Source organism: Panthera pardus, unplaced genomic scaffold, assembly GCF_024362965.1.
Source record: "Panthera pardus isolate Hobbes unplaced genomic scaffold, ASM2436296v1 HiC_scaffold_19, whole genome shotgun sequence".
NCBI classification, from domain to species: domain Eukaryota; kingdom Metazoa; phylum Chordata; class Mammalia; order Carnivora; family Felidae; genus Panthera; species Panthera pardus.
The window spans coordinates 13,609,955-13,636,411 of NW_026526754.1; the positions used below are offsets into that span (position 1 = coordinate 13,609,955).

The window sequence follows — 26,457 nt, forward strand, 5'->3', positions numbered from 1 at the left end:
AGTGCTAAATCAGGAAGAGCCCTGCAGGTGAGATCTTCTAGGAAACCACCAAACAGGACAAAGAAAGGGAATTCTCTGGGAATGAGGCTCTGAAGGAGCTTCCATTCCATTCTACTCCCTCACGTTTTCACCGTGATCCCAGGCAGTGGCTTTTCATGGTTACACTAAGCCGAAGAGGGATCTGGGAACAAGGAATGTCACGAGGCTTACTGTTCTACTGACATCAGCTGTTTGGTTTGGTTTGGTTTTTAATATTCGCTCCCTGAAAATGGTGTAAGTATCTGTTTAATTTCCAGCATCCTGCAAGTTGATTCTGCTAAAGTTTGCCAACTGTTTCAAAGGTCCGGCCATTTTTACTGATGTCACTCAGGTTTCCTTTTTAAAAAATACTAATAAGCAACTTTATCAACTTATTTTTGGGAATTGTGTGTGAACAGCAGCTTTAGCTACCATGAGACCAGCACATAAGAACAGTATTTCTTAAGTACATTTTAATCAAATGAACTCCACACTAAAGTAAGGCTGAGGGGCTACTGGGCACGCACACTGAGCATTCTGCATAGAAACTGGTAAAAAAATCAAGTGATTAAAAAACACTCATTAACATTAAGATAGTAAAAGGCATTTCCAAAGTCAGACGGGGACACAGGAAAGGGGACTATCGTCATGAGGAAGTGCTAGGGTGTCTTTGGGAGTACAACCTTGAAACCCAAGAAATGCTCTTTCCCTGCACTTATTATCTCTGAATTAAAAACCAGTGTTAGTTCCTGCCCCTTGCCTAGCCTCTATAGTCCCAGATTCCATAAGCTCCATGAAAACAGGTACCCTGATCTGTCCTGCTCACAATGTATCTCCAAGACAAAGTTCAGTCTCTCCCAGAGTGGAATGTCAGAAATAGTTGATGAATGAGTGATGATGCTGACAGCCAGAATCAGAATCAAGCAGCCTCAAACAAAGAAACGGGAAAGGAGTTTGTGGTCTTGGCTGAGAAGCCTGTTGGGAAAAATACCTCATTACTCAGTTTTCTCCGACTCTGGCTTCTCGGTGGAGTCTGAGGCACAGCTGCTCACCCCGGCCCAGGCTGTCAGCACCTGGCCCAGAAACGGTCTATCAGGGGAGTAAATGCCAAACACCATAGTGAGAAATTCACGTTAAGAATTCAGAAGGTATAAAAAAATAATAATAAAAAGAAATTCAGAAGGTAAAATAAGCAAGTGGTCCTGGAAAAGCTCATATTTTAATGTGAATTTAGTGAGGCATTTACTTACAACACAATATTCAGGGGGAAGAAGTTTCAATACCACATTTACGTGGCTCCAGAATCCATGTTCTCTCCACGTAACTGCATAGTCCCTGGCCCCTTAGATTTATTCGCTTTGTACAGACAAACATACAGTTGTCAAAGAGCTCAACTAACATCCTTCAATATCTAGATTCTGTAACCCAGTTTCTGAGCACAGAAGCAATTTTCTGATCAGAGTTTAGCTTCTGTGTATAAACACCTCTTAGGAGAATTATGCTAACGGTGCCAGCAAGAGAATTTGGTCTCTGTGGTATTTCCATTTGTCTCTGTAAATTGGCATCTGGTTTATAAGCATCACTCTCCTGTGAGTTGGTAAGTGGACCCCACCAAGAGCAATCAGCTCTGCCCCCAACTCCCCTCCCCCAAGTGAGTATATGAACATCCAAGGCTGAGGAATACTGTGAGGCCTCCTGGCAGTCAGCCAGTTCCTGGGGACACCACTCTCAACTCTCAGCCCACTTACTTTGAAAGGCTCCCCAAACAGCACTGCAAGGTGCCTCCCCTATGACACAAACATACGAAATCTTATTCTGCCTTCACAATCAGAGTGGCACCTTAAATAACAGTAGCATGCGTGTGAAACTCTTGTCGACACAAAACGAAGCACATCAACCCTGATGGGTCACATCCAGAAAAGACCAGGCTCCAGAGACTGGACCAGCTGTAATAGAGCACCCTCCCCTTGCCCCAAACAGTCATCGCCAGAACCCAGGCAAAAGGATGCCGAATCCAGGATCAGAAGGCGCAATCCCAATTCCAGAGGTACCACAGTCAAAACACAAATGATTCCATCAGCTTCCTCATTTGTAAAACACAGTGAACAGGTGGCCTAGTTACTGCTTGTTAGTATCATCTCTTCATTTCCATAATGTAAGGAAAACACACGGATCTGACCGAAGCTTCCTCTGTCTGTCTGTCTGTCTAGAAAACAAGTGAGATCAGGGTTCCAATACCAGCTCAACTCCGTCCCTGCAGTGGCTATGAGACCCTGACAAAACACTTTCTCAGGGTCCAAGTTTCCCTCACATATAAAATAAAGATCTTAAATTCAATCTACGTGAAATAAAGGGTTTCAAATAAAGGAGGAAGTTAAAAAACAGACAAGGCATAGACACCGGTTACTTTTCATAACGACCCTGTCAGGACCTGACGGCTAAGGTCTTCAAGAGGCAAGTTCAACCCAAAAACTATAAAAGAAAATTACTTTCAACTCCGCAACACACTCTCGGGTGAGGAGGGGTGGAATGTTTCCCCACTTAGCGAGATAAGCTCTAAGTTTATTGACACCGTACTTTTCACAAGGCTTCTCTGAATCCAGCCCGCCTGTCTTCCAAAGTCTACCACCCCGTTACACGGAATGCCAAAGAACAACGGATCCTGGGGAGCCGAAGTGCGGACTCAGGACTTAAAAAAGTACTTCTGCAACGTGCCAGCGATCTGAGGAAGAGCCACTTCTCCAGAAGCCGCTGCCAACGAACCAGCACCTACTTTCCAAAGCACCTCAGTGTAACTGAGTCTCTCGGTCACTCCGTGAAGTGAATAAGGCAAGCGCTTTCATTTTCATCTAACTCCCGAGGAAACGGGGGTCCAGAAAGGCCACCTGACTTGCCAAAAGTCACAGTGGCAACCCTCGGCGCACTAGGGCCAGAACCGGCGTTCGCAACTCCCAGGGCGGCACCGATCCCGAGACGGACACGAGTTTTTACCTGGCACGGTCAGTCCTCTGAGACGCTCCGGGTCTTGACCTGCGGGAGGCAGACCCCCTCGTCCTCCTGGCCCTCACTGGCCCCACGCTGTTGTCTGAAGGGGGCCTCAGGAACTCCAGCATGCCGTGGAGCCTCTGCAGCCCGCTGAGGAAGCTGTTCATCGACTCCAGAGACGCCACTTGGACGGGGCGGTTAACACCGGGTCCCTGCCCGCGCTCCTCCGAAGCTCCCGGATGAACGTCCTCCGCACCATCTTCTCCCAACCGCTCCACTTCCTCCGTCAGGTCAGCAGACACCCGCGGAGCAGGCTGGAGCGGGGGCGGCCCCCCGTGGCTGGCGGCCACTTCGGCAGGTAGAGGCTGGAGCGGGGACGGTCCCTCCTGGCTGCCGGCCACTTCGGCAGGGGCGGGCTGTTCTGCAGCATGATGCTCTAACTGCATCTCAAGACTATACTCCATTTCTTCATGAGCCATCACTGGGGAAGTAATGTTCGTAAAAAGTATCAGCAAAGGAGAGAAAACATGCCAGGTAGCCGATATAATCACATCTAAGTCTTCTAGATGTTCTGTTTAAGATCATTCTCGGCAAAACTGAAAATCTTCAAGAGATTTTAGTTACTTATTTTAGGTCAGAAGGGTTCGGCCATCATCAACTTTTTCCCTCCGTAACAAGTACTTATAAAACTAGCTTTCCGGCTTACCCTTTACAAATGTGAAGGCATGTGATCACAGTACTATCTTCTAAAGCAGAAACATCTAGGAAATAAGAGGGTTGAACTACTGTATCTGAAAGTAATTTCCCAGACCTCCTGCAGTTCTTTGTCATGACCTGAATACAGAGATTTACCAAAACAAATGCATAGAACGCTACATCTGATTTTCGTGGGCAATATTCATCTTTCACAGCACCAAGTTACAAAGGATAAACAGAAAAAGGACATTTTTACACTTGCAAAATTAACTCAATACTAACTCAAAACAGAAATTTACCTAATTTTTCCAAAAAAGGCTGAGCAAATCTGATTTACTTCATCCTTGTCATTGTTTCCCCTCTCTAATGCCATTTGTTAGCCCATTTAACAAATATTTATTCAGTGCCTGTCATGTCCCTTTCCTTATTTGGTTCTTGTCTCGAATTCCACTATGTTAATCCATTCAAAAAATATTAAGCACCTGTTAAGTAGTCAGATCCCCCACAGAGGTGATGACAGGATAAAACTGTGTAAAGGATAAAACTCTGTAACAGAGTTTATATTCTAGCAAACGCAAGAATAATCAAATAAATGTGGAAATTATACATGGTGATATTTGGTTTTGGGAGGAGTCGCGGAGTACCATTTTAGACGCTCTTTCAGAAAGACTGAAAATTGAGCCCAGGCATGAAGGACTAAAAGAAGCTGCCCATAGGAAGAGCCAAAGAAGAGTTTCAGAAGGAAATCAGTACACAGCTCCCTGATGAGCATGGGTTTCGTAAAACAGAAACCAGGCAGATGTAGTGAACACAGTAATGAAGACTGAAAGTATGGGATGAGGTTGATGAGGCCGAACACTAACACTGAAAGCTTTGGTAAGGAGTTTCTTTTCTTTCTTTCTTTTTCTTTATTTGAAAGAGAGAAAGAGAGAGAGAGAGCGCACATGCACTAGCAGGGCAGAGTGGGAGAGAGAGAGAATATCAAGCAGGCTCTACGTTCAGTATGGAGCCCGACACGGGGCTTGATCTCACATCCCTGGGAACATGACCTGAGCTGAAATCAAGAGTCAAGAGTCACCCGGGCGCCCCAGGAGTTTCTTCTATGTTAGGAATGGACTGTAGGGGGAGCAAGATTGCAAGTAAGCTAAGCTGTTTACAGACTACTTGTGGGAGTGCAAACTAGTGGTCCAGAAGCTCGGGCAAGAGTGGTAGCAGTGGAGATGGAAAGTGGTAGACAGCTATAAGAACTATATAAGAACTGTCTATAAGAACTATAAGAACAGTCAGCATAGACATGCCACTTAAAATCATAGATTAAACTACCTAAGAAGGAAAGGGAGAGAAGAGAAGTGGGCCAAGGATTCAAAACCGAGGGGTTAACATTAAAAGGATAAGTTACAGGACAAGAGCCCAGAACAAAGGCTGTGAAGGAGGAGAAAACCTGGTAGAGCATGGTGTCTTGGTCTTGGAAGAATGTTTCAAGGAGGGAATGGTCAAGTGTGTCTAGCGCGGAAGAATGGTCACGAGATTTAACAATGTAGCGAGGACACATAACCTAGAAAAGAGCAGTTTCCGCACAGCGAGGGGGCCCGAGGCCACACTGGAGCGGCCCGAGTAAGGAGATGGAATACAATACACATGGTGGATGAAGCACACGTATCTTTCGTTTTCTAGGCATTCCTGAAAACCCATTAACATGACAACTCCCCCCAACTGCATTAGAGAAAGGATAAAGGATAAATCACAAAGACAAAGCAAATTCAAACAGGGCATGAGACGATGCAATTTTTGCTAGAACTGGTAACTTAGTAGAGCTGAAAAGAAGAAGCCCAAGTGACTGCAAAGAGGGGGTTACTGTGTGCTACAGAGAAGCAAGCGGACTCCCACCGAGGGGACTGCAGAAACCAGGCAACACAGAGGACAGTGTTGAACGTGGAGCTGAAGAACAGGACTGGTTGAAAGCCTGTCTCAAACGAACAAAAGCCAGCCAAACACACACCTCCTCCACCTCTGCCGTAGGAAGCTGGAGGCTGGTACCAGACAGGCTTAAGACCAGCATGGGTGACAGCAGAGCAGTGAAAATACGTAGTTAAGTGCAAGTCTACAAACTGAACAGTGTGAGACTCTCCCAACTCTTCTCCTCACCTTTTCCCCCTGCACAAATCCAGGACACAATATTCTGGTTTATATACGTCCTCTACCTAAAGCTAAAGCAGGAAATTAGAGGACTCTTCTCTAGAAAAAAAAAAAAAAAAAAAAAAAAAAAAACAACCTAAAAATATTGACAGTTGTGAATCCCCAAGAAAATGGGTGAGGCTCTGTCCCTCTATCTAACAGTAAAAGCCTACTACCTGATAGCTTGACAGAGTTCAGCCACTCATATAAAGCTTCCAAACAGCCTCAAGGGGGAGGGAAGGGGCTCTCCTTAAAAAGAAACTAATAGCCAAGGATCAACTGACATTTTGAGTAAAGCCTCCAAAATGAGGGAGAGACCAGAGCAGACAAACAGAAAAAACTTGGAGGGAAGAAAGGAAATTAATGCAAGAAACTGTAAAAAACAAAACAAAACCCAAAAACATATACAAACAAAAACAAAACAAAACAAAACTCCTCAAACTTACAAGAAAAGAATGCCAGGGAGGAAAAAAGGACACATTAGAAAACAAGGAAGAGCTCTGGGAAATGAAAAATGACAGATGACAGCCAAAATAAAATATTTAATACAAGGATCGGAAAAAGTCGAGGAACTCTTTCAGAAAGTAGAATAAAAGATAGTCAAAAAAAGACAGTAATAAAATAAAAATGTTAAGCCAGGATATTTCATTACCTTTAGTCCTGGAAAGAGAACTCAGAAAGTGGAGAAGAAACTAAAACAGGTTATAAAGGAATCCACTATAATGCCATTTTTAGGATAATGAAAAACATGAAAAATCAAGCTACTATCTGGACTTATACAACTGTAGTACAAAACAAACCTGGGCATGAAAAATATCAAATTCAGGAAGAGAGTTCCGAGGTTCTCATGGGCTTCAACTCTATATATGTATGTATGTGTGTGTGTGTGTGTGTGTGTCTATATATATACCTTGTTTTTATTTCTTAAAAAAGAAAAAGAAAAAAGAAAAGGATGCAATTACAGCAAAAGGTTTGTTAGATCCAGATGGTGTGTGCACAGGTTTTTATTTTTTATTACTCTCCGTACATATCAGTATGATTAAATATTAGAAATGAAGTTTCTTCCCACCTTATGTCAGTTTTCATTAAAGAGCAACCAGTTTTCATTAGAACAGCAAAGCAGACAGCTGAATCCAACCGATTCATTACGGTATACACAGTAGCAACAAGTACACAGCAGGTGCTAAATACCTACTGAATTATCCACACACCTAGCGGCAGTCTGGAGCAAAGCTTCCCAACCACTGCGGGGAAATATACATCCTCCAGCCCAGGTCTATGTCAGGAGTGACCAGAGCCAAAAAGCCACCCCAAGCCTTGAGCTGCCTTGTCCTGGACCTCGGCATGCCATACAAATGCCATTTTCTATGTGTGGCGTTTAAGTGGACGCTTAAGACGTTAATTTCCCACTTGTCATCTTTCCAAACTTTGTTACTCAGATATAAGTCTGTAACAGGTGGGACGATGGCCGCCAATTACAGGATAAGGGGCCGAGGCATGCAGTCTAGCCTATCTGGTTCAAATCCCCGTACTACGTGTGGCACCTTAGGCCGGTTTCCTAGCCTCTCTGTTCAACTTGTTCATTTCTAAAACGGGGATTAAAAGTATTTACTTTTTATTTATTTACTGAGTAAATAGTATTTACTGAGTGCCTGGGTGGCTCAGTCGGTTGAGCGTCCGACTTCGGCTCGGGTCATGATCTCACGGCTCGTGAGTTCGAGCCCCCCGACGGGCTCTGTGCCTGCACAGAGCCCGGAGTCCGCTTCGGATTCTGTGTCTCCCTCTTTCTCTACCCCTCCCCCGCTCATTTTCTGTCTCTCTCTCTCGAAAATAAACATCCAAAAAAAATTTTTGTAAGTATTTACGTCACAGTGTCGCTGCGAAGTAAAGCTGGATAAAACCAAAGAACAGGTTCCTCCGTGAACTTGAAAGTTACGCAAGTAACGGGCGCCCAGCGGGAAAGCAATTCTATTTGCACATGAAGAGCTAGGGGCTCGGCACCCCGGATGGAGAACGGCCGGCGGCGGACTCTTCTCCTGCCTTCCCTGCCTTCACCCCCATCTCCGGCATCTCCCCGATCAAGCCAGAAAAAGCGTGGATTCGGGGCCCTCAACCCCAACCGTTGGGGCCGCCCGGAGCCACCGAACCGAACCTCCCTATGCGGCCAGGTTCTGTGCCCGCCCGCAGCTCCCCTCGTGGGGGCGACCCCGGGCCCTGCAGCCAGGGATCCAGCCCGGGAAGTTATCCTGGAGCCAGGGGCCCAAGGCCTGGGTAAAGGCAAGTGCTCCCCTTACCTAAGGCCGGGGGGTACACTGCAGGGCTTGCAAAATCGCTGCGGTGGCGGTCGTTTCTTCGGAAGAACTCGCACACTTGGAGGGCAGCAGCTACTTCCTGAGCAGCTCAAGCTGCCCGCCCGAGTTGCGGGCGCAGCCTGCTCCTATTGGACAGCACTCCTAGACGGCAGCCAATACCCTCTCTTCTTCTTCCGTTGGTCTCCGCGGGCTGAAAAAGCGGCACTCTCATTGGCTGGTTCTTCATTGGCTTGTTCTTCGTAAACTGACTGCGCGAGGCCACGCGCAAGGGGGCCTTGTACAATTGGTAGAAATCTTCGTCCGTCACCTTGTGCCCAGCCCACAAAGAGAAGAATCCAACAAGGGTTTCCCCGCTCTTTATTTGAACTTTCTGGCGGGAGAAAGTTGTAAAAAGATCCCTCGGATCTTTCTGGAGCCCGAGCCGTGGGACAGCCCAGCTCATGTATATCCTTTCGTGAGGTTGAAGAGCTCCTGAAAAAGAACTTGCCTACACCATCTCTTTAATTCCAAACCATTGCAATAAATTGCTTGCTAATAGTAGCAAACTATTGTAACTAGGTGACCATGGTCACGTTATTTGACGGCAAACTTTTTTGAGGAATCTTGCTTAAAGTCGAAATCTCACTTTTTAGAAGGAAGACCTAAAAATCTAAACCTCAGGCAGAGACTGTACATTGCCAAAATTTTATTTACTCAGCTGTCAATTTTCAGTGGAATTGGTGGCAGAGGAGAGCATAAATAATTGAAAGTCATGGATAATCCAATTTTCTCCTCTGAACCTGTTAACCAAAGTCAGTGTTAGCATTTGTATTTTTTTCGTTTCCTGCCGCCTAAGGGACCTGCTACTGAGCTATATAGCCTGGCTAATATGAGGAGAAAGAAACTTTCTTTTGTAAACAAACATGAATGAAAAACGTATGTACTCATATAAATCCTGCATGTTCAATGGAGCAAAATTAGAGGATGCAGAGAAGCAAAAAACAAAAATTGTCTCTATCCAGAGAAATCATTATTAACTTTGTTTAAAATCTTCATTTATCTAAATATATACATTCAGATATAGATGGGATAGTGTTTTAATCTTAAAATATATTTTTTGAATTGCTTGCCATATTAATAAATACATAGGCACATTATTGAATACTGGGTGATTCTTTGAAAAATTTTTAAATAAAAATAGGTGACATGTGATAAAAAAAATTGGACAACACAAAGAGCTGTTTAGTGAAAAGTATACAGAATGTTTCTAAATGGTTCTGATATTCATTCATGATGCACCTGCTGGACTAGCTAGGAGAAAAACAATAAAGACACAAGTCAGAAACTTGTAGTCTTGGGCACCTGGGTGGCTCAGTCCATTAACCACCTGACTTGCGCTCAGGTCATGATCTCACTGTTCGTGAGATGGAGCCCAGTGCATAGCCTGCTTGGGGTTGGCTCTCTCTCTCCCTCTCTCTGCCCTTTCCCTGCTCATGCTTGCACACGCTCTCTCTCTTAAATAAACTTAAAAACAAATAAAGTGCAGCACATCCATAAAACTACAATACGCTGCAGAGCTTCAATGCAAGTTGGGAAAAAGAACAATCTCCTTTACCAAATATTGACGACCAGAACAGTGTTGGCCTGCAGTCCTTTTGCTAATTCCCGTAGCAAAGAGAACTTAGACTTAAATGTAAATTCTAAAAACTATAAAACTTCTGCAAGAGAGCAGGAGAAAATATTCCTGACCTTGGGTTAGGTAAAGATTTTTTAGATATAACCCTCAAAAGCATGATTCATACGAGCAAAAACTGATAAATTGGATCACATCAAAATTTAAAACTCTGCTCTCCAAAAGACATTGTTTGGAAAATGAAAAGATGAACTGCATACAGGTAGAAAAAATTTGCAAATCATGTATCTGATAAAGGATTTGTACCCACCATTTATACAGAACCCTCAAAACTCAATAACTGGCAAAACAAAACAACCCAATTTAAAATATGGGCACAAGATTTGAACAGACACTGTGCCAAAGAAGATATATCGACAACAAGTTAAATGAAAGGATCCTCAACATTACTAGTCATTAAGGGAATGTAAATTAAAGGCTCAATGACATACCGTCATTATATAATTATTAGAATTGCCAAAATTAAAAATCCTGGCCATACCAAATGTTGGCTAGGATATGGAGCTACGCTGCTAGTGGAATGGAAAATTCCACAACCCTTTTGGGAAACAGTTTGACAGTTTCTTAAAAAGTTAAATGTGATCTTATGATCACATATAATCCAGCAATTTGTTTTTAGGTATGTACCCAACAGAAAGGAAAGCATATGGTCAAATAAAGACTTGTACGTGAAAGTTCGTAGCAGCCTTATTTCCAATAGCCAAAAGCAATAAACAATTCAAATTTTCATCAACAGGTGAATGGATAAAAAATGTGAAATCCATACAATGCAATTGTTCTCAACAGTCAGAAGGAATGAATTAGCAATACATGCAAGCACATGGATGAATCTCCAAATAATTATATTGAGTAAAAGAAAGCAAACTTTTACACACCAAATGATTTCAGGCACATAAAATCTTAAAATGGAAACTCTATAGTGGCAGACAGTAGGTCAGTGGTTGCCTAGGGGGAAAGGGGAGTAGAAGGCAGTGATTGCAAAGGAGCGTGAGGATGCTTTGGGAGTTGATGGGTATATTCATTATGTTGATTGCGGTGGTATATACATACATCAAAACTTATCAAATTACATTGGGGGGTCTGGGTGGCCCAGTTGGTTAAGCCTCCGACTTTGGCTCAGGTCATGATCTCCTGGTTTGTGGGTTCAAGCCCTGCATGGACTCTGTGCTGACAGCTTGGAGCCTAGAGCCTGCTTTGGATTCTTGTCTCTTTCTCTCTCTGCTCTGCCCCTGCTCACACTCTGTCTCTCCCTAAAAAATAAGTAAACATTAAAGAAAGTTTTAAAAACTTATCAAATCACACACTTTTAAGTATTATAGTTTATTGTATGATAATTATACCTCAAAAATGCTGCTAAAAGTCAAGATTGTGGGGCAGGAGTGGATTGTATGGGCATAATGGAACTTTCTGGCATGATGATAATGTTTATTATCTTGATGGGGTTTGAGTTACTCATGTGTATACATTTGTGAAAACTCATCACATGGTATGTTTAATATTTGTGCATTTCACAACATCGAAAATTTACCTGCCCCCTGCCCCCAAAACGCATAAATAAACATTAAACTCTAGTTCATGATAGAAATGCTGAACTGTTTAGAAATGAAGTGTACTGATGCCTGATATTTTCTTTTAAATGCATAAAAAATAAAGATGGATTAATGGGTATAAAGAGGCATGGTTATAGGGGTGTGTGATAAATATAGTACATCGTTAGTTGTAGAATTTAGGTGATGAGTACACAGGTGTTTGGAGTGTAACCCCACTGATTTTTTGGTGTATTTGAAAATTTTCATAAATAGTGTTGGAGAAAAAAATTAGGTACAAGGCCTTAGAGGATGTCCTGTGGAAGAGAGGGACCCAGGAGATTAAGTGTTGTAAGTTTCTTTTCTTTCTTTTTTTTATGTTTTATTTCATTTTTGAGAGAGAGAGATAGAGTGCAAGTGGAGCAGGGACAGAGAGAGAGAGGGAGACACAGAATCCAAAGCAGGCTCTAGGCTCTGAGCTGTCAGCACAGAGCCCAATGCGGGGCTCGAATCCATGAACTGGGGGATCATGACCTGAGCCAAAGTCGGAGGCTTAATCGACTGAGCCACCCAGGTGCCCCTAAGTGTTGTAAGTTTCACAGTGAATCCACTTCTGCTGTGGGTCTGCCTGAGTATAAATAATTAATCTACAAGAAAGACTTCTCATTGTACCTCCTACAGCAAAGACAACAAGGGATTTTAAAGATGAAAATTGTAGTACCTGATAAACTCTAGAAAAGAATACTTTTAAATGTTCAGCCTGTCCATATTTATTCTTCTCCATTTTTTTATTTATAGAAAAAATATGTTCCAGGTTTTAAAAGAAACAAGAATAAGTAAACAGTAAAAAAAAAAAAAAATAGAAATCAGCCATAATTTTATTCCTCAGAGATGATTACTAGACTATAAGCTCCAAATGTATTTTGTCTATTGTCTCCTCAGTGATTGGAACAATGCCCAGCGCATTTGCTATTGAATGACTTGGGATGAGTTCTGGGTGGGTGGGTGGGGGGGGGGGGGTGGGGAACAACACGCAGAGGTAAGTGTTGGTGTATCCTAGGTAAAGCATACACCATGAGCAAAAGCGTAAAAATTCAGAACAAATGGGCCACATGCAGGAGACACGGGTCTGAGTCCGTCAGGGTTTAAAATTGAGAGCTCTTAGGCTAACATACTGTGTCCTCTACAACACTAAAATAATTTTTAATAGATGCCAACTTTTAAAAAGATGAAAAATTTACAGAAAAATATGAATTTTCAGCAACTTTTTTTTTTTTTTTTTTTTTTTTTTGCATAACAGAAAGCTCTGGAAATATTGGAACCCCTTTCCTATGTGATAAAAATAGGCTGGAGCAGAGTAGAGGCCGTCCTTCTCTACAAAGTTCATCTGTTTGCTGAAGTCCCCTCCAGGCTCAACTTAACACATTTAGGTTCCCCTCCTAGACTCTTTAGGTAACCAGAGTTTGCAGTCTCTAGTAGGAGAGCTCTGGGATCTGATACTGGAAGTTAGGTTTGGGTCAGATATACAAGGCCACGGGTATCCACTGAAGAATTTGTACCGATTTCTATGGGCAAGAGGAAGGATTGAACAGTGTTTGCTCAGTTACTACCCTTTATACTCTGTAGTAACTTCAGTGGAAACACTTCCCCATTCCAGGGATGCTCTCCTCTGTCTGGAGCTTTGTGGACGGTCTGAGAGATGTGGATCTAGAATGGGAGGAGACATTCCCAGGGATGGAGATGGTGTGAAGAAACTATGGATAAGCAGCTAATAACATGGTGAGATAAAAATCCGAGGAGGAGAAATTCTCCCAGGGATACTGGAAAATGGAAGGAAGGAAGGAAGGAAAGAAGGAAGGATGGAAGGAAGAGAGAGAGGGAGGAAAAAGACAGAGAGAGAGAGAGAGAGAGGGAGAGAGGCGGGGAAGAGAGAGAGAAAGAATATAGGCTGGCGTAAAGTAATCTGCCTTCTGAACCTACTTTGGACTAAGCAGTGGCCTTAGCGCAGGGTTTCTGAATAACACTGATGTTTGGCTGGATAATTCTTTGTTGTAGGGGGCTCTCCTGTGCACTGTAGGGTGCTAAGCAGTCTCCGTCCACTAGATGCCAGTAGCATGCCCCACCCGCCGAATTGTGAAAACCAGCAATGTCTTAAGAGATTGCCAAATGTCCCCTGAGAAGCAAAACCACCCCTGGTTGTGATCCACAAAGGAAATCTTTCACAAATGTGAAATAACACGTGTGGTTCATGCTCTTCAGACCGCAAAGAACCCCACCACTAAGAGAGAGCCACCTGGAGGGCTCACGTGCCTGGGAATCATCAGGGATCTCCCGCAACTGTGAAGGACAGTCATCACCCAGTGGCTCCTAGTGCCGGTCCACAGATACCAGCTGGTAAATTTTAGAATCACAGCCTGGCATGGAAACAATGACATGAGAGGTTTAAAAAATTGCTCTGGCGCTCACATACCTCTCTGGATGCTAATGGCTGGCATCAGAACTAGGGAAGAAACAAGAAACAAGAGCTTCCAGTGACCCCACTGACCAGTCCGGGCAATGCCCACTTTGAAGAATGGACCTCCCAGGACAGCATCGATGGGAATCTCTAGTCTATTGAAAGGGGAACCCAAACCCATCTGAGCCAGCCTTCACACCGGTTACTTTCAAACGGGATCTTCCCAGTGACGATTTCCCAGAGGACAATTCCAAAGCCAAAAGAAAACCAAGAAACTGAACAATCATGACGGGTTTCCCTTTTTCCATACCTCTCTATTTCCATAAAGCTGTGAATTTTCTCATTACCACCCAGTACCACTCAACAGAGTTGAGTTCTGAGGGTCCTCAGAAGTTTGACTTGGGCTTTCCCATTCGGTTCACTGAGTTAGAATCTTCACGAGAACACGGACATAGCTGTATATTTAAGCTTTTTTTTTTTTTTTAACTTTTTTTAAATTTATTTTTGAGACAGAGAGAGACAGAGCATGAAAGGGGGAGGGGCAGAGAGAGAGGGAGACACAGAATCGGAAGCAGGCTCCAGGCTCTGAGCCATCAGCCCAGAGCCCGACGCGGGGCTCGAACTCACGGACCGTGAGATCGTGACCTGAGCTGAAGTCGGACGCTTAACCGACTGAGCCACCCAGGCGCCCCCGTATATTTAAGCTTTTATGGCATATTTATTCTACACATTTTCCAGTATCTGAAGTGAGAAGTAGGGTGCAGAATTGACTCTCTTAGCCTTTTCTCTCCCAGTTTCTTAACTGATGGAAGTCTGTGATTTGCTCGCTTGAAATCCTACAGGCTAGACACCAAGGCGACTTACAGACAGAACGAAATAGCACAATCTTGGGTGGGGCTGGGGGGTAGAGGGCAGAGGGCTGGTGTTACACATGACTGTCAGGGAATGCTCTTTTACCTACAGGACGTATTTCCACCGGTGTCTTCTACCTGGGTGTCTACACTAGTAACATTATGGGTTCAACTTATTGGGCAGCAACCAAGAGAAACACAGAGAAGTTTCTTCTGTATAAAATGGGGCAACGCGGATCACTCGAGATAATGGTTATAAAGCACCTGTAAAACTTGGTAAGTTGTAGTTGTCCTCGCATTCCTGTATTAGATACGGGGCTTTCTCAGTTGAGGACTCAACTCCACTAAGTGAGGGTGGACAGGGTGCACAGAGCCACCCTATGGCTTGCTTTCTCTCCGAAGCAGGCGAAGACAGAGGGTATTACGTTAAAGCGAAATAAGTCAGAGAAAGACAAATATCCTATGATTTCGCATGTGGAATTTAAGAAGCAAAACAGATGAACATAGGGGAAGGGAAGGGAAAATAAGATGGGATAAAAACAGAGAAGGAGGCAAACCACAAGAGACTCTTAAGAACAGAGAACAAACTGAGATCAAACTCAGGGGTGGGGGATGTGGATGGGGGATGGGCTACACAGGTGGTGGGCATCAAGGAGGGCACTTGCTGGGATGAGCACTGGGTGTTGTATGTAAGTGACGAATCACTAAAGTCTATACCCGAAACCAATACTATATGTTAACTAACTTGCATTTAAATTAAAAAAAGATGATGTGAAGAAACCAATTTTGCATCATGTTATTTAGAGTTTGTGGATTACTATAAAATTGAAAATTGCTGTTCTGCCTTCACTAAAAAAATAAATAAATTAAAAAAAAATCATGCCCCACGTCGGGCTCTGTGCTGACAGCTCAGAGCCCGGAACCTGCTTCGGATTCTGTGTCTCCCTCTCTCTCTCTACCCCTCCCCTGCTCACACTCTGCCTCTCTCTCAAAAATAAATAAACGTTAAAAAAATTAAAATTAAAAAAAGCAGCAGGTGAGAAAATGATATGGGGGCATCCCTCACCCCCTCTGCTCTATCCGACCCTATAGGATGGCCAGCCTGTGCCTTTGGATTTAATATGACAACTGTGAGTTACTCTGTTGGCCCCTGCTTGGTCAACACCGTGACTTTAAAGAAGCCACAGCACAACTGATGTTCCCTTTGCTCCACGCACGCTGGCCATCAGTGCCATGCCTTAGTGCAGAGAACTGCCAGCCCCAAACTCGGCCAGACACCCAACTCTAGGGGCAAGGTCAGGAAAAGGAGTAGACGCTTAGATGGCTCATTCCCCTTTCACTCACATGTTTACTGAGCACTGACGTCCTCTGACATCTAGCGCCCTGCTGGATACCGGGGATGAAAGGCCGAGAAGCACAGGTTTCAGTCCGGTGAGGACCACGAGAGTGACGCAGGCACGGTGTTTGAGAGCACTTATATCCCACTGGCGAGGGGGAAAGGCATCTGAAAGTCAGGAAAGACCTATCTTGTGTTATTTAAGGGCTGTCCCAGGCACTTGTAAGGCTGGAAGAAAGTCATCTGTGGATGACAAAGAGAATATTCTTCTAGCATTTGGGAATTGTGGACATCGAGTTAACAAAACCCTTTCCTCTTCTGTAAAAGGATCTTTCAGTTAACTTAAAAAAAATTTTTTTTAATGTTTATTTATTTCTGAGAGAGAGAGAGAGAGAGAGAGAGAGAGAGAGAGCATGAGTGGGGGAGGGCAGAGAGGTAGACACAGAATCCAAAGCAGGCTCCAGGCTCTAAGCTGTCCACATAAAGCCTGACGTGGGGCTCTATGAACTCATGAACCATGAGATCATGACCTGAGCTGAAGTCGGACGCTTAACCCACTGAGCCACCCAGGCACCCCTCAGTTAACTTTTTAGCTCCATTCCCCTGAGAACCTGATAAGGGCAGATGGTCATCTATGTGCCCAAATATTGCTGATGATTAAAGACCCCTGATTGGTAAATTGCTTATGAGCTAGGGGTTGGGAGGGTATGAGAACTATAAATGAGGGATGCTGGGTTCTGTGGCCACTCTTATTACTGACACACCCTTTGTGGTGACACCCGAAGATATGCCCATGGAGTTGTTACAAGAGAATATTGACTCCTGTGTTTCACAAGGCTTCTAAGCCTGGATGGCCCCACACCCACCGGAGGGGAACCTCTTTCGCTAGTACCTGGGGTGAGAGCAAAGAGAATATCTCCTGGATGACTGTGGGGACAGCTGTGGGGACTCCCACTGGAGAGAGGGATTTGATGCTATCCTCTGCCAAGCCATGTATCCTGCATGCCATTACTCTCAATGCCAAGTGTGGCTTATGGTAGTCCCATGAGTCTGAATGCCTAGTTGGATCTAGGAAAATCCTTCTGCAGGGACACAGAAGTGGTGTCCAGGTATTTAAGTGGAAATGACTCTTAGCCGGTTCCTGCTAAGCAGGTGTGAGGGAAGATAGGCATCAGAACAGCAGGCAGGACTGAGCCTATCCTGTGGTGGGCGCATGGAAAACTGTCCAGGCAGGTGTAGAGGTGAGCCCAGTGCTAAGGTTAAGGCAGAGAAACAAGCAAGCACAGCCTTTCCGGGAAACATGTGTCCCTTTCCCAGCATTAGTGACACAGGTCGAAATCAGAGTCACCTGGAAGACTGTGCTTGCCATCACTTTGTAGCAGTCTGTCACCAGGAAGCTCGAGCTCCTGATGTTTCCGTGGGGTTCTGCAGGTGCTTCCAAATGGTGCTGTCTGACACGACCAAAAGCATTATATACCCACATCAGTTGTTTGATGGCTATGGACTGAGGGCGAGGGGCCCTGGGACAGGGATGGGAGGCTATAAAACTTTTGGGCACTTTCTTTTTTTTTAAATTTTTTTTTTAACGTTTATTTATTTTTGAGACAGAGAGAGACAGACATGAACGGGGGAGGGGCAGAGAGAGAGGGAGACACAGAATCGGAAGCAGGCTCCAGGCTCTGAGCGATCAGCCCAGAGCCCCACGCGGGGCTCGAACTCGCGGACCGCAAGATCGTGACCTGAGCTGAAGTCGGACGCTTAACCGACTGAGCCACCCAGGCGCCCCATTTTTGGGCACTTTCAACTACCCATAAGTGCCAAGGGTCTTCAGTACTCATGGATATTCCTATGTAGATGAACTGTTAGCCGCAAAGCCTGCCGATCAGGGCTGAGCATGATCAGCTGGTAAACAGGCCCTCCGGATGGGGCACTAACAGTGTCTCCCGAAATCCAGAATTACCCCTCCTAAAACCTACTAGTGGGGAGAGTCAAGAAGAATAAACTTTGTGATTTCAATAAATATCCAAATCAGTGTTGCCGAAAATATGATATGAGTATGAGTGGTACGTGGGATGACACGGTGGGAAAATTGCTCTCCCTTCAATTTATTCGTCTCTCTGATTACGTCAAGGACAAAGTCTCAGGTGGGTGTCAGGTGTCTTTAATGCTTCTTTAAATCTGCCAGTATCTCCTTTGTACGAAGAGAATGTGGGTCTGAATTACGGACCTCGGGCAGGCAGCGTCACCAAGCCAGAATTTAGCAACATTGTTTTGGCCTCATTTATGGTCACTTATTTGTGGCAAGTGACTCGGCTTTCCAATTTATGGTCGTAATAGAAAATGCCCTTTTTCCTTTATTTAGGTTCTTAAAAAGTGAGCTAATTTAAAGAAAAAAATTTAAGTAAATCATACTGGCAGTATGGTGGAGACATTAAAAAGCATGAAAGTGGTCTGTGAGTGGTTGGCCTTTGGGGATCCCTGGGCTAGAGGAAGCATAGGCTACGCATGTGACGGTAGGTCAAATTGCCAGATAAAATACAGGACACCTGGTTGATTTAGTAGAAGTATGCCCCAAAAGTGCATGGGGCCTACTTCTACTAAAAAAATTATTTATTATCTGAAATGATGTATATCTGAAATTTTAGTAAACGTGTCTCATGTCATATTTGGGACATAGTTATGCTAGAAAATTATCCATTGCTTCTCTGGAATTTCAATTAACTGGGCATCTTGTGTTTTTATTTGCAAAATCCAGCAACCCTAAGAATAAGGCCTAACTCCTCAAGAGCAGCCCTGGACATTAAATTCCACCCTCGGCGCCTGGGTGGCTCAGTTGGTTGAGCGTCTGACTTCGGCTTATCGTGGTTTGTGAGTTTGGGCCCCGCACTGGGCTCTGTGCTGACAGCTCGGAGCCCGGAGCCTACTTTGGATTCTGTGTACGGGGTTATAATCAGAGTAAGTAATAAGACAACTTACGGAAAGGGAGCCAGCCTGGGCTTCCAGCCTGTTCTCTCATCATCTCTGGAATTATTGATAGGGGAGACAGATTTTTACTCTGTTCTTGGCACCCTTCCCCCTCATTTGCTACCTGTACAAGCCTGTGGCTGCCCCAGGACCAGGACGATGCAAATATGAGGTGCTTTTCCTTATCGAGCGGTTCCTAGGGCTCCTGAGTTTACAGTACTCCGTGGCGGTGGAGAATTGAGGCAGGTTCACTGATGGAAAGGAGCCAAACACTATGAAGGCCCAGCCTCACTCAGAGGTCCTATTCTCTGCAGCCTGCCTCCCTCTCACTACAGAGACAAACTTGGGTCTGCTGTGCTTCTCCTCAGACTCTCCATCCCCATGTCTCACAGTTTGCTCCCTCACCTCCTTGAGCGGGTCAAGGACCCAAGAGTTCCCATGCCTCCCCCTGGTGGTATTTGCCATGTTGCAAACCTACCTCTCAGTTGTTTCTCTAATGTCTCCCCCACTCAACTGTATCCCCAAGAAGGCAGGGTCTGTCGTGTTCACACAGTGCTCACAAGGATCTCCATAAATATGTGTGGGAGGAATGGATAACACTCAGGCTGCAGGGGCTGAGGAGGGGACTCAGGCCAGAAGTCATGGGCCCGAGACCCAAGAACAGACACACGCAGAGTAAGTCAGTCACCTCAGCCGCGGCCCAGAAAAGAAACATCACTGGAAGTTTTCCTTTGAGTTGGGATTCCATGCTCCAAAATCAGGTCACTGGAAGATGTGCAGAAACTTCCAGAGGGAATGGAAAAGGAGTGGCTCTGTCCTCTCTGTTGGCAAGAACAGCAGAAAAAAAATAACCAGCGGGAGAGGCCATACTATTTGGCAAAATGCAGTCACATTAGAAAAATTAAATTTGGGGTGCCTGTGTGGCTCAGTCAGCTAAACGTCCGACTTCAGCTTAGGTCATGATCTCATGGCTTGTGGGTTCGACCCCTGCATCAGGCTCTCTGCTGTCAGCACAGAGTTCGCTTCGATTCCTGTCTCTTGGTGTAGTGACTGCCTGTGTTTGGGATGGTTGCCATGGATTGTCAGCGTCCCCTGAGCTGAGAACTGGTGCTGTGTTGAGCTTGGCCACTGATGGCAGAGCATGGAACCTTTCAGGCGTCTGTGGCAACAAAATCAGCATGGACATAGATTTACCTTGAAAATGTCACGCTAAGTGAAAGAAGCCAGACACAAAAGGCCATACGTTGTGCTACTCCGTTTGTACGAAAGGTCCAGAACAGGCAACTCTATAGACACAGAAAGTAGATGAATAGTTGCCTAGGGCTAGAGATGGCAGGGGTGGGAGTGAGTGGGGAGTAACTGCTGATGGGTATAGTGTTTCTTTTGGGGGTGATAAAAATGTTCTAAAATTACATTATGATGATGGTAGCACAACTCTGTAAATATATTAAAAGCCATTAAATTGTACACTTTATTTATTGAAAAAGAATTTTTAATGTTTATTTCAGAGAGAGGAAGAGACAGAGGGTGAGCAGGGGAGGGGCAGAAAGAGGGGGCACAGAATGTGAAGCGCGCTCCAGGCTCTGAGCTGTCAGCACCGAGCTCGAACTCACAAGCCATGATCATAACCTGAGCTGAAGTCAGGGTGCTTAACCGACTGAACCAACCAGGCAACCCTTTATTTATTTATTTACTTATTGTTAAATATTTATTTTTGGGCCACCCGGATGGCTGTCGGTTAAGCATCTGACTCTTGGTTTCAGCTCAGGTCATGATTGCATGGTTTCATGAGTTCAAGCCCCACATCCGGCTCTGTGCTGGCAGCGGGGTGCCTGCTTGGGATTCTCTCTCTCCCTCTCTCTGTCCCTCCCCCACTTGCACTGTCTCTGTCTCTCTCAAAATAAATTTTAAGAACTTTAAAAATAGGGGCGCTTGGATGTGTTAAGTGAAATTAGAGAAAGACAAATATCATAACATGACTTCACTCATATGAGGACTTTAAGACAAAACAGATGAACATAAGGCAAGGGAAACAAAATTAATATAAAAACAGGGAGGGGGACAAAACAGAAGAGACTCATAAATGTAGAGAACAAACAGAGGGTTACTGGAGGGGGTGTGTAAGGGGGGATGGGCTAAATGGGTAAGGGGCGCTAAGGAATCTACTCCTGAAATCATTGTTGCGCTATATGCTAATTTGGAAGTAAATTTTAAAAAATAAAAAATAAAATAAAATAAATAAAATAAAACTTTAGTCCAACACTGTATGGGTCACCTAAGACATGTTTGGCAAGTGGCTGTGGCCCATGAAGGCCCAGGTTGCAACCTTGACCACAGCTGGCCAAGCGTATTCAGGATTGTAACAGAAGTTGGCTTCTGTCAATCTCAAATTCTCTTTTCTGTCTTCCCCCTCCCAATGCTTGAGCATCCCTGCCTCTCCAGTCCTCCTCAGCATTCTCTACTGTATTTTCAGCAAGCTGTAAGTTTATTCCAGCCTCCCCATTGGCCTATGACTCAATGAGACTTCATGTTACAAGTGTTGCCTGCCTCAGCGGCATCTGCACTGAAGACTCAGAGATTTTCCAGGCTAGAGGAATTGGGGGGACATGTGTGCTGCCCTATGTAGCATCCGTTTCTCGACTTCCTATTACTGCCCAGGTTTTCAGAGGTTATCTGTTCTTTTCCCTCTCAGCAATGAGTTTGTGGGGCGCTGGCCCCATTCCTGGTTGGAAGTGATTTTGCCTCTCCCCACCCAGGGGACTTTTGGCAACGCCTGGAAACATCTTTGGTCGCCATGACTGGGGGATGGGTGCGACTGACATCTAGCAGGTAGAAGTTGGAGTGCTATACTGCACGGGACAGCTCCCCCACAACAAAGTATTATCCGACCCCACATGTCAATAGTGTAGGGTTTGAGAAACCTTGATCTAAGACAACTCCTAATATATCACAGTGATCAGTTCAAAACTGGGCGCCTGGGCTAATTTGAGTGGGGAGGAATGTTTGCTGGGGAGCTTCTTGGGTTCCCTACGACAGCCCAGGAAGCCAGCTTCTAACTCTTAATCTCTCTCTCTCTTCTCTGAATATGAGTGAGAAAGCACAGGGCCTTCATCCTAAAGCCTTGGAATGAGGCTAACCTATGAATGGCAGAATGGAAAGAAAAGAAGAGTCTGAGTCCTTGATGACAACATTGAGCCACCGATTCCTCAGTTATAGGTTTCATGAACCAATAGCCTTCCTTATTGTTTATTTATTTTATTTATTAAAAAAAATTTTTTTAATGCTTATTTATTTTAGAGACAGAGACAGAGCACAAGTGGGGGAGGGGCAGAGAGAGCTGGAGACAGAATCTGAAGCAGGCTGCAGGCTCCGAGCTGTCAGCACAGAGCCTGACGCAGGGCTCGAACCCACGAACCATGAGATCATGATCTGAGCTGAAGTCAGGCACTCAACCGACTGAGTCACCCAGGCGCCCCCTTCCTTGTTGTTTAAACCAGCTTGAATCACGTTTGCTGTACTTGGAACTAAAGATTACCGAGTTCAGTAATGAATGATGATAATAATGATGATCACAAATCTCTCTATTCACCTACGGCAGGGTAAGTGCTTTGGAACCATGAGCTCACCATGGTTACCTTCATTTTATAGACGAAGACCCTGAAGTTCAGGGAGGTTGTTGCATTTAAATAAATACAAGGCCACAGAACAGTTTCCAAAGTACTTTTAAACAAAGTCAATTTCAACAGCTGGATGAAGTAGCCAGGACAAGTATTATCAGCATTTTACAGATCAGATAACAGTCTGGAGAAGGTAATCGGTCTGGAACCCAAATCTGGTTTTAAAGAATGAGTTAAGAAACTAGCAGAAGTGAAACCAAATAAGCAACAGTCGATATACTTTTGTTTTTGTTGCCATAGTTATATTGATCTGGCAGAGGAAGTCACAGGCACTAGGGCCTGCCTTCAAAGACTCAATGGCTCTTGGGTTACCCAGCCATTCCCAGTTGCTAAGCAGATTCTCTAAAGGCCATTTCTTGAGACTTCAGGGCAATGGGCTTTATGCCTTTCTCTGGTCCAGTGGAGACAGAAGCAGATGTGAAATGCTGCTCAGGGAATCTTGTGTATTTCAGCTTCCCAGCTTCCAGTGTCACTGAAAGGTCCTATCTTAGCGATAACTAATCAGAAATGATAGGGGAAAAAATATTCCACTCAGCAAAGTGACAATTTAAAGCAATAAGAGTTACAGGAGAAGTGGCGGCATGCTAGGACGAAAACCACATAAAACCAAACTTGAATAAATGAAGGGATCTGTTACATTTTGGGGAAAGACTAAAAATGACCAACCTGGTAATCTTTCCCAAATGTAAATCCAATTTAACGCAATTCTGATGAAACTCCCAAAGGTGTATTTTGGTCATTTAAACCAAATGATCCTAAAGTTGAAAGAGGAAGTTGGTGGAGATAACCAGGATTAAAATAAATAAATGAACAAATACGGGGACTTACCTACAAAATATTAAAATACTGGGGTGCCTGGGTGGCTCAGTCAGTTGAGTGGTTGCCTCTTGGCTTCAACTCAGGTCATGATCCCAGGGTGGTGGGATCAAGCCCCACGACAGGCTCCACGCTAACCATGGAGCATGTTTAAAGATTTTTTCTCTCTCTCTCCTCACTCTGCCCCCCCATCTCTCTCTCTCTGTAAAAAAGAAAAAAAAACATTAAAAATTGTAATGACTAAAATATAACTAAAATTATATGACAAAGGTATCAAAAGGATGAAAGGAAATATAAAGACACGTATCCTCTGACTCAACAACGTGAATTTCTAGGAATTTATGCTTTGGAAAAGCTTGGGTAACAGATGAATACTAACATGTTCAGTGCTATTTATAATAAGTAAAACTGCTGACAACCTTAACAATAGCATGTTCATGTTACTTGCAGTAAAATAATGAAGAAGGGCGCCTGGGTGGCTCAGGTCGTTCAGCAACGGACTTGGGCTCAGGTGATGATCTGGCAGTTTGTGCGTTCCAGCCCCTCAAGCGGCTCTGTGCTGACAGCCCAGAGCCTGGAGCCTGCTTTGGATTCTGTGTTCCCCTCTCTCTCTGCCCCTCCCCTGCTCGCATTCTCTCTCTCTCAAAAATAAATAAACACAAAAACATTTTTTAAAAAATAAAGGAATAAGGTTACTAAGTTTAAAACTGAAAGATCTTAAATATAAGATACTGGTAATGGTAGTAATAATGTAAGTCCATAAAGAAGGGGCGCTGGCCGGCTCAGACGGGTAGAGGAGTCGACTGGATCTCCGGGTGGTGAGTTCCCACGCTGGGTGCAGAGATTACTTAAATAAAACTTAAAAGAAAAAAAAAATCCGTCAAGAACTCTAATGCCATTTCCTTCTCCCCTCCAAAAGAGTCTTATCTGACATAGCTTTACTGATGAGACATTTTACAAGTTACTCTCCCCGTGCCTAAAATGGGCCCGGGAAAAGAAACGGGGGCACTCATCGTTGGGAGCTGGAACCGTCTGTCTTGGTAATTTCCCGCTCACAGCCTGGAGTTCGTCTCTCTAGGGGGGCTTCTGCACAGTTCTTCCGAGCCGGGTTCCCCAGGCACCTCGGCGACTTGCACCCCGATCCCCACTCTCCACCCACCCCGCTCCGCGTCTTCCACGGCAGAAGACAGAGACCGGAGCACGCAGCCTGAGCAGCAGAGCGGAGGAAAGGACACCAAGTCGGTCCCGAGTTCCAGGAAATGGGGCTGCGGGTCACTCCCGCCTCCCACCGCGCGTTCCCCCCTCGCCGCGCAGAAATCCGGCTGCAGCCTCCGTGCCCCGCCGCCTCCCGCACCTGCCGGCGCCCGGGGCCGACCCGCTGACTCACCGTGGTGCCTCTCGAGGGCGTCCGGTCAGTCCCGGGCACAGGTGCAGGAAGAGCCTCCCGCCGTTCCGACCGCCCCCTCCGGTGAGGCCGCCAAACGAGGTTCAAGTCCCGGCGCCTCCTCTCGGCGCCTCGCGGCTTGCGCCCCCGGCAGGTCGGGCGGTGACTCGTCAGTCCAGTTTCTTCCGGAACTGACCCTGAGGGCAGTGCCCATGCCGAGCCTCGCCTCCCCGGGCAGTCAGCCTATTGGACCGCTGTTTGGTCCTTAGCCCGGCGGAGGCCACAGCCCCGGGGCTGGGACGTGGTGGACAAGGATGTTTGACAAGTCTTCTCGGAGCTTTCCACGTAGTTCTTGCTGCCAACCGCCAGGCTCACGGTGCCCAGACTCACTAGAACGCCTTGCTGGGCACTTCAGAGGGAAGGCTCCTCCTTCCTTCCTCTTGCCCTTTCCACACTTTCCCCTCACTTTCCCAAATGCACTCAGTAACTATGTGTAGAACACTGCAGTGCCAGGCCCCGTGCTTAGGGCTGGGGATCAGAAAATGCGTCCAGAGAGCTATTACAACCAGAATACAGTAACCGGAGAAAAGGCTCCTGTGCCTGCTTTTCTGTGCTTGAAGATAGGCCGGTGTGGGTGTGAAGGAAGCCACACACCTAAGGGTGGGTGGGGGGAAATCACCTCCTCCTCTTGGGTCAGTGCCCAGCTTTCTTTTATAGTGCGAGACATGTTTTATTGAAGTTAGCTGTGTTTCCAGCTAGAAAGTCTAAGTGATGTCATTCATTTAATCATCAGGCTATTTTCCTCTGCAAGGACACAATCGGATTGCAGTTTGGATTGGGAAGGCAGAGATGGAGGATGTATGTATGGGGCGTTTGTTTATTCACTTATTATTCTCCGTCTATCGTGTCATCCGTTTCCTTCTTATCTGAGGCTTCCTAGAAGCAGAATCTGAGAAAGAAATTCAGGTACCTGTGATTTATGGAAGGGGGCTCTCAGGACAGAAGTTAGGATAGGGCTGGGGTGGGGGGAAGCTAAGCAAGGACGTGGGCTCAGTGGAGACTAGCTTCAGCCAGATTCCATGAGAAGGTCTGGAGCTTGAAGCTCTTAGAGCAAGAGGCAGCTTCTGTTCTGCTCAGGTTAAATCCCATGTCAGGTCACAGAAAGTCTTAACAAATTGAAGAAGATTGAAATCATACCCAGTGTCTTTTCTGACCATAGTGGAATGAAACTAGAAATCAGTAGCAGAGAGGAAACCAGAAAATTCACAAATGGGTGGAAATTAACCAACTCTTTTTTCAAATTTATTTTTAAGTTTAATTTACATCCAAGTTGATTAGCACATAGTGCAACAATGATTTCAGGAGTAGAATCCAGTGATTCATCCCCGATGTGTAACACCCAGTGCTCATCCCAACAAGTGTCTTCCTTAATGCCCCTTGCTCGTGTAGCCATCCCCCCACCCACAACCCCTCCAGCAACCCTCATTTTGTTCTCCATAGTTAAGAGTCTCTTATGTTTTATCCCCCTCTCTGTTTTTATATTATTTTTGCTTCCTTTCCCTTATGTTCATCTGTTTTGCATCTTAAATT

At 45.1% G+C, this 26,457-nt stretch overlaps 1 protein-coding gene across 1 annotated transcript in view; it reads right to left on the reverse strand.

Annotated features, from left to right (window-relative positions):
- The window catches only part of RFWD3 (ring finger and WD repeat domain 3), a 42,005-nt gene extending 33,706 nt beyond the window's left edge, over nt 1–8,299 (reverse strand). Inside the window, exons 1-2 of the mRNA XM_019413188.2 lie at nt 8,169–8,299; nt 3,010–3,484 (exon numbers count right to left, since the gene is read on the reverse strand). Of these exons, the coding sequence (XP_019268733.2) occupies nt 3,010–3,482 (473 nt within the window). The 5' untranslated portion in view covers nt 3,483–3,484; nt 8,169–8,299. The remainder of the gene's footprint in view (nt 1–3,009; nt 3,485–8,168) is intronic.
- Nucleotides 8,300–26,457: the final 18,158 nt, after the last annotated feature.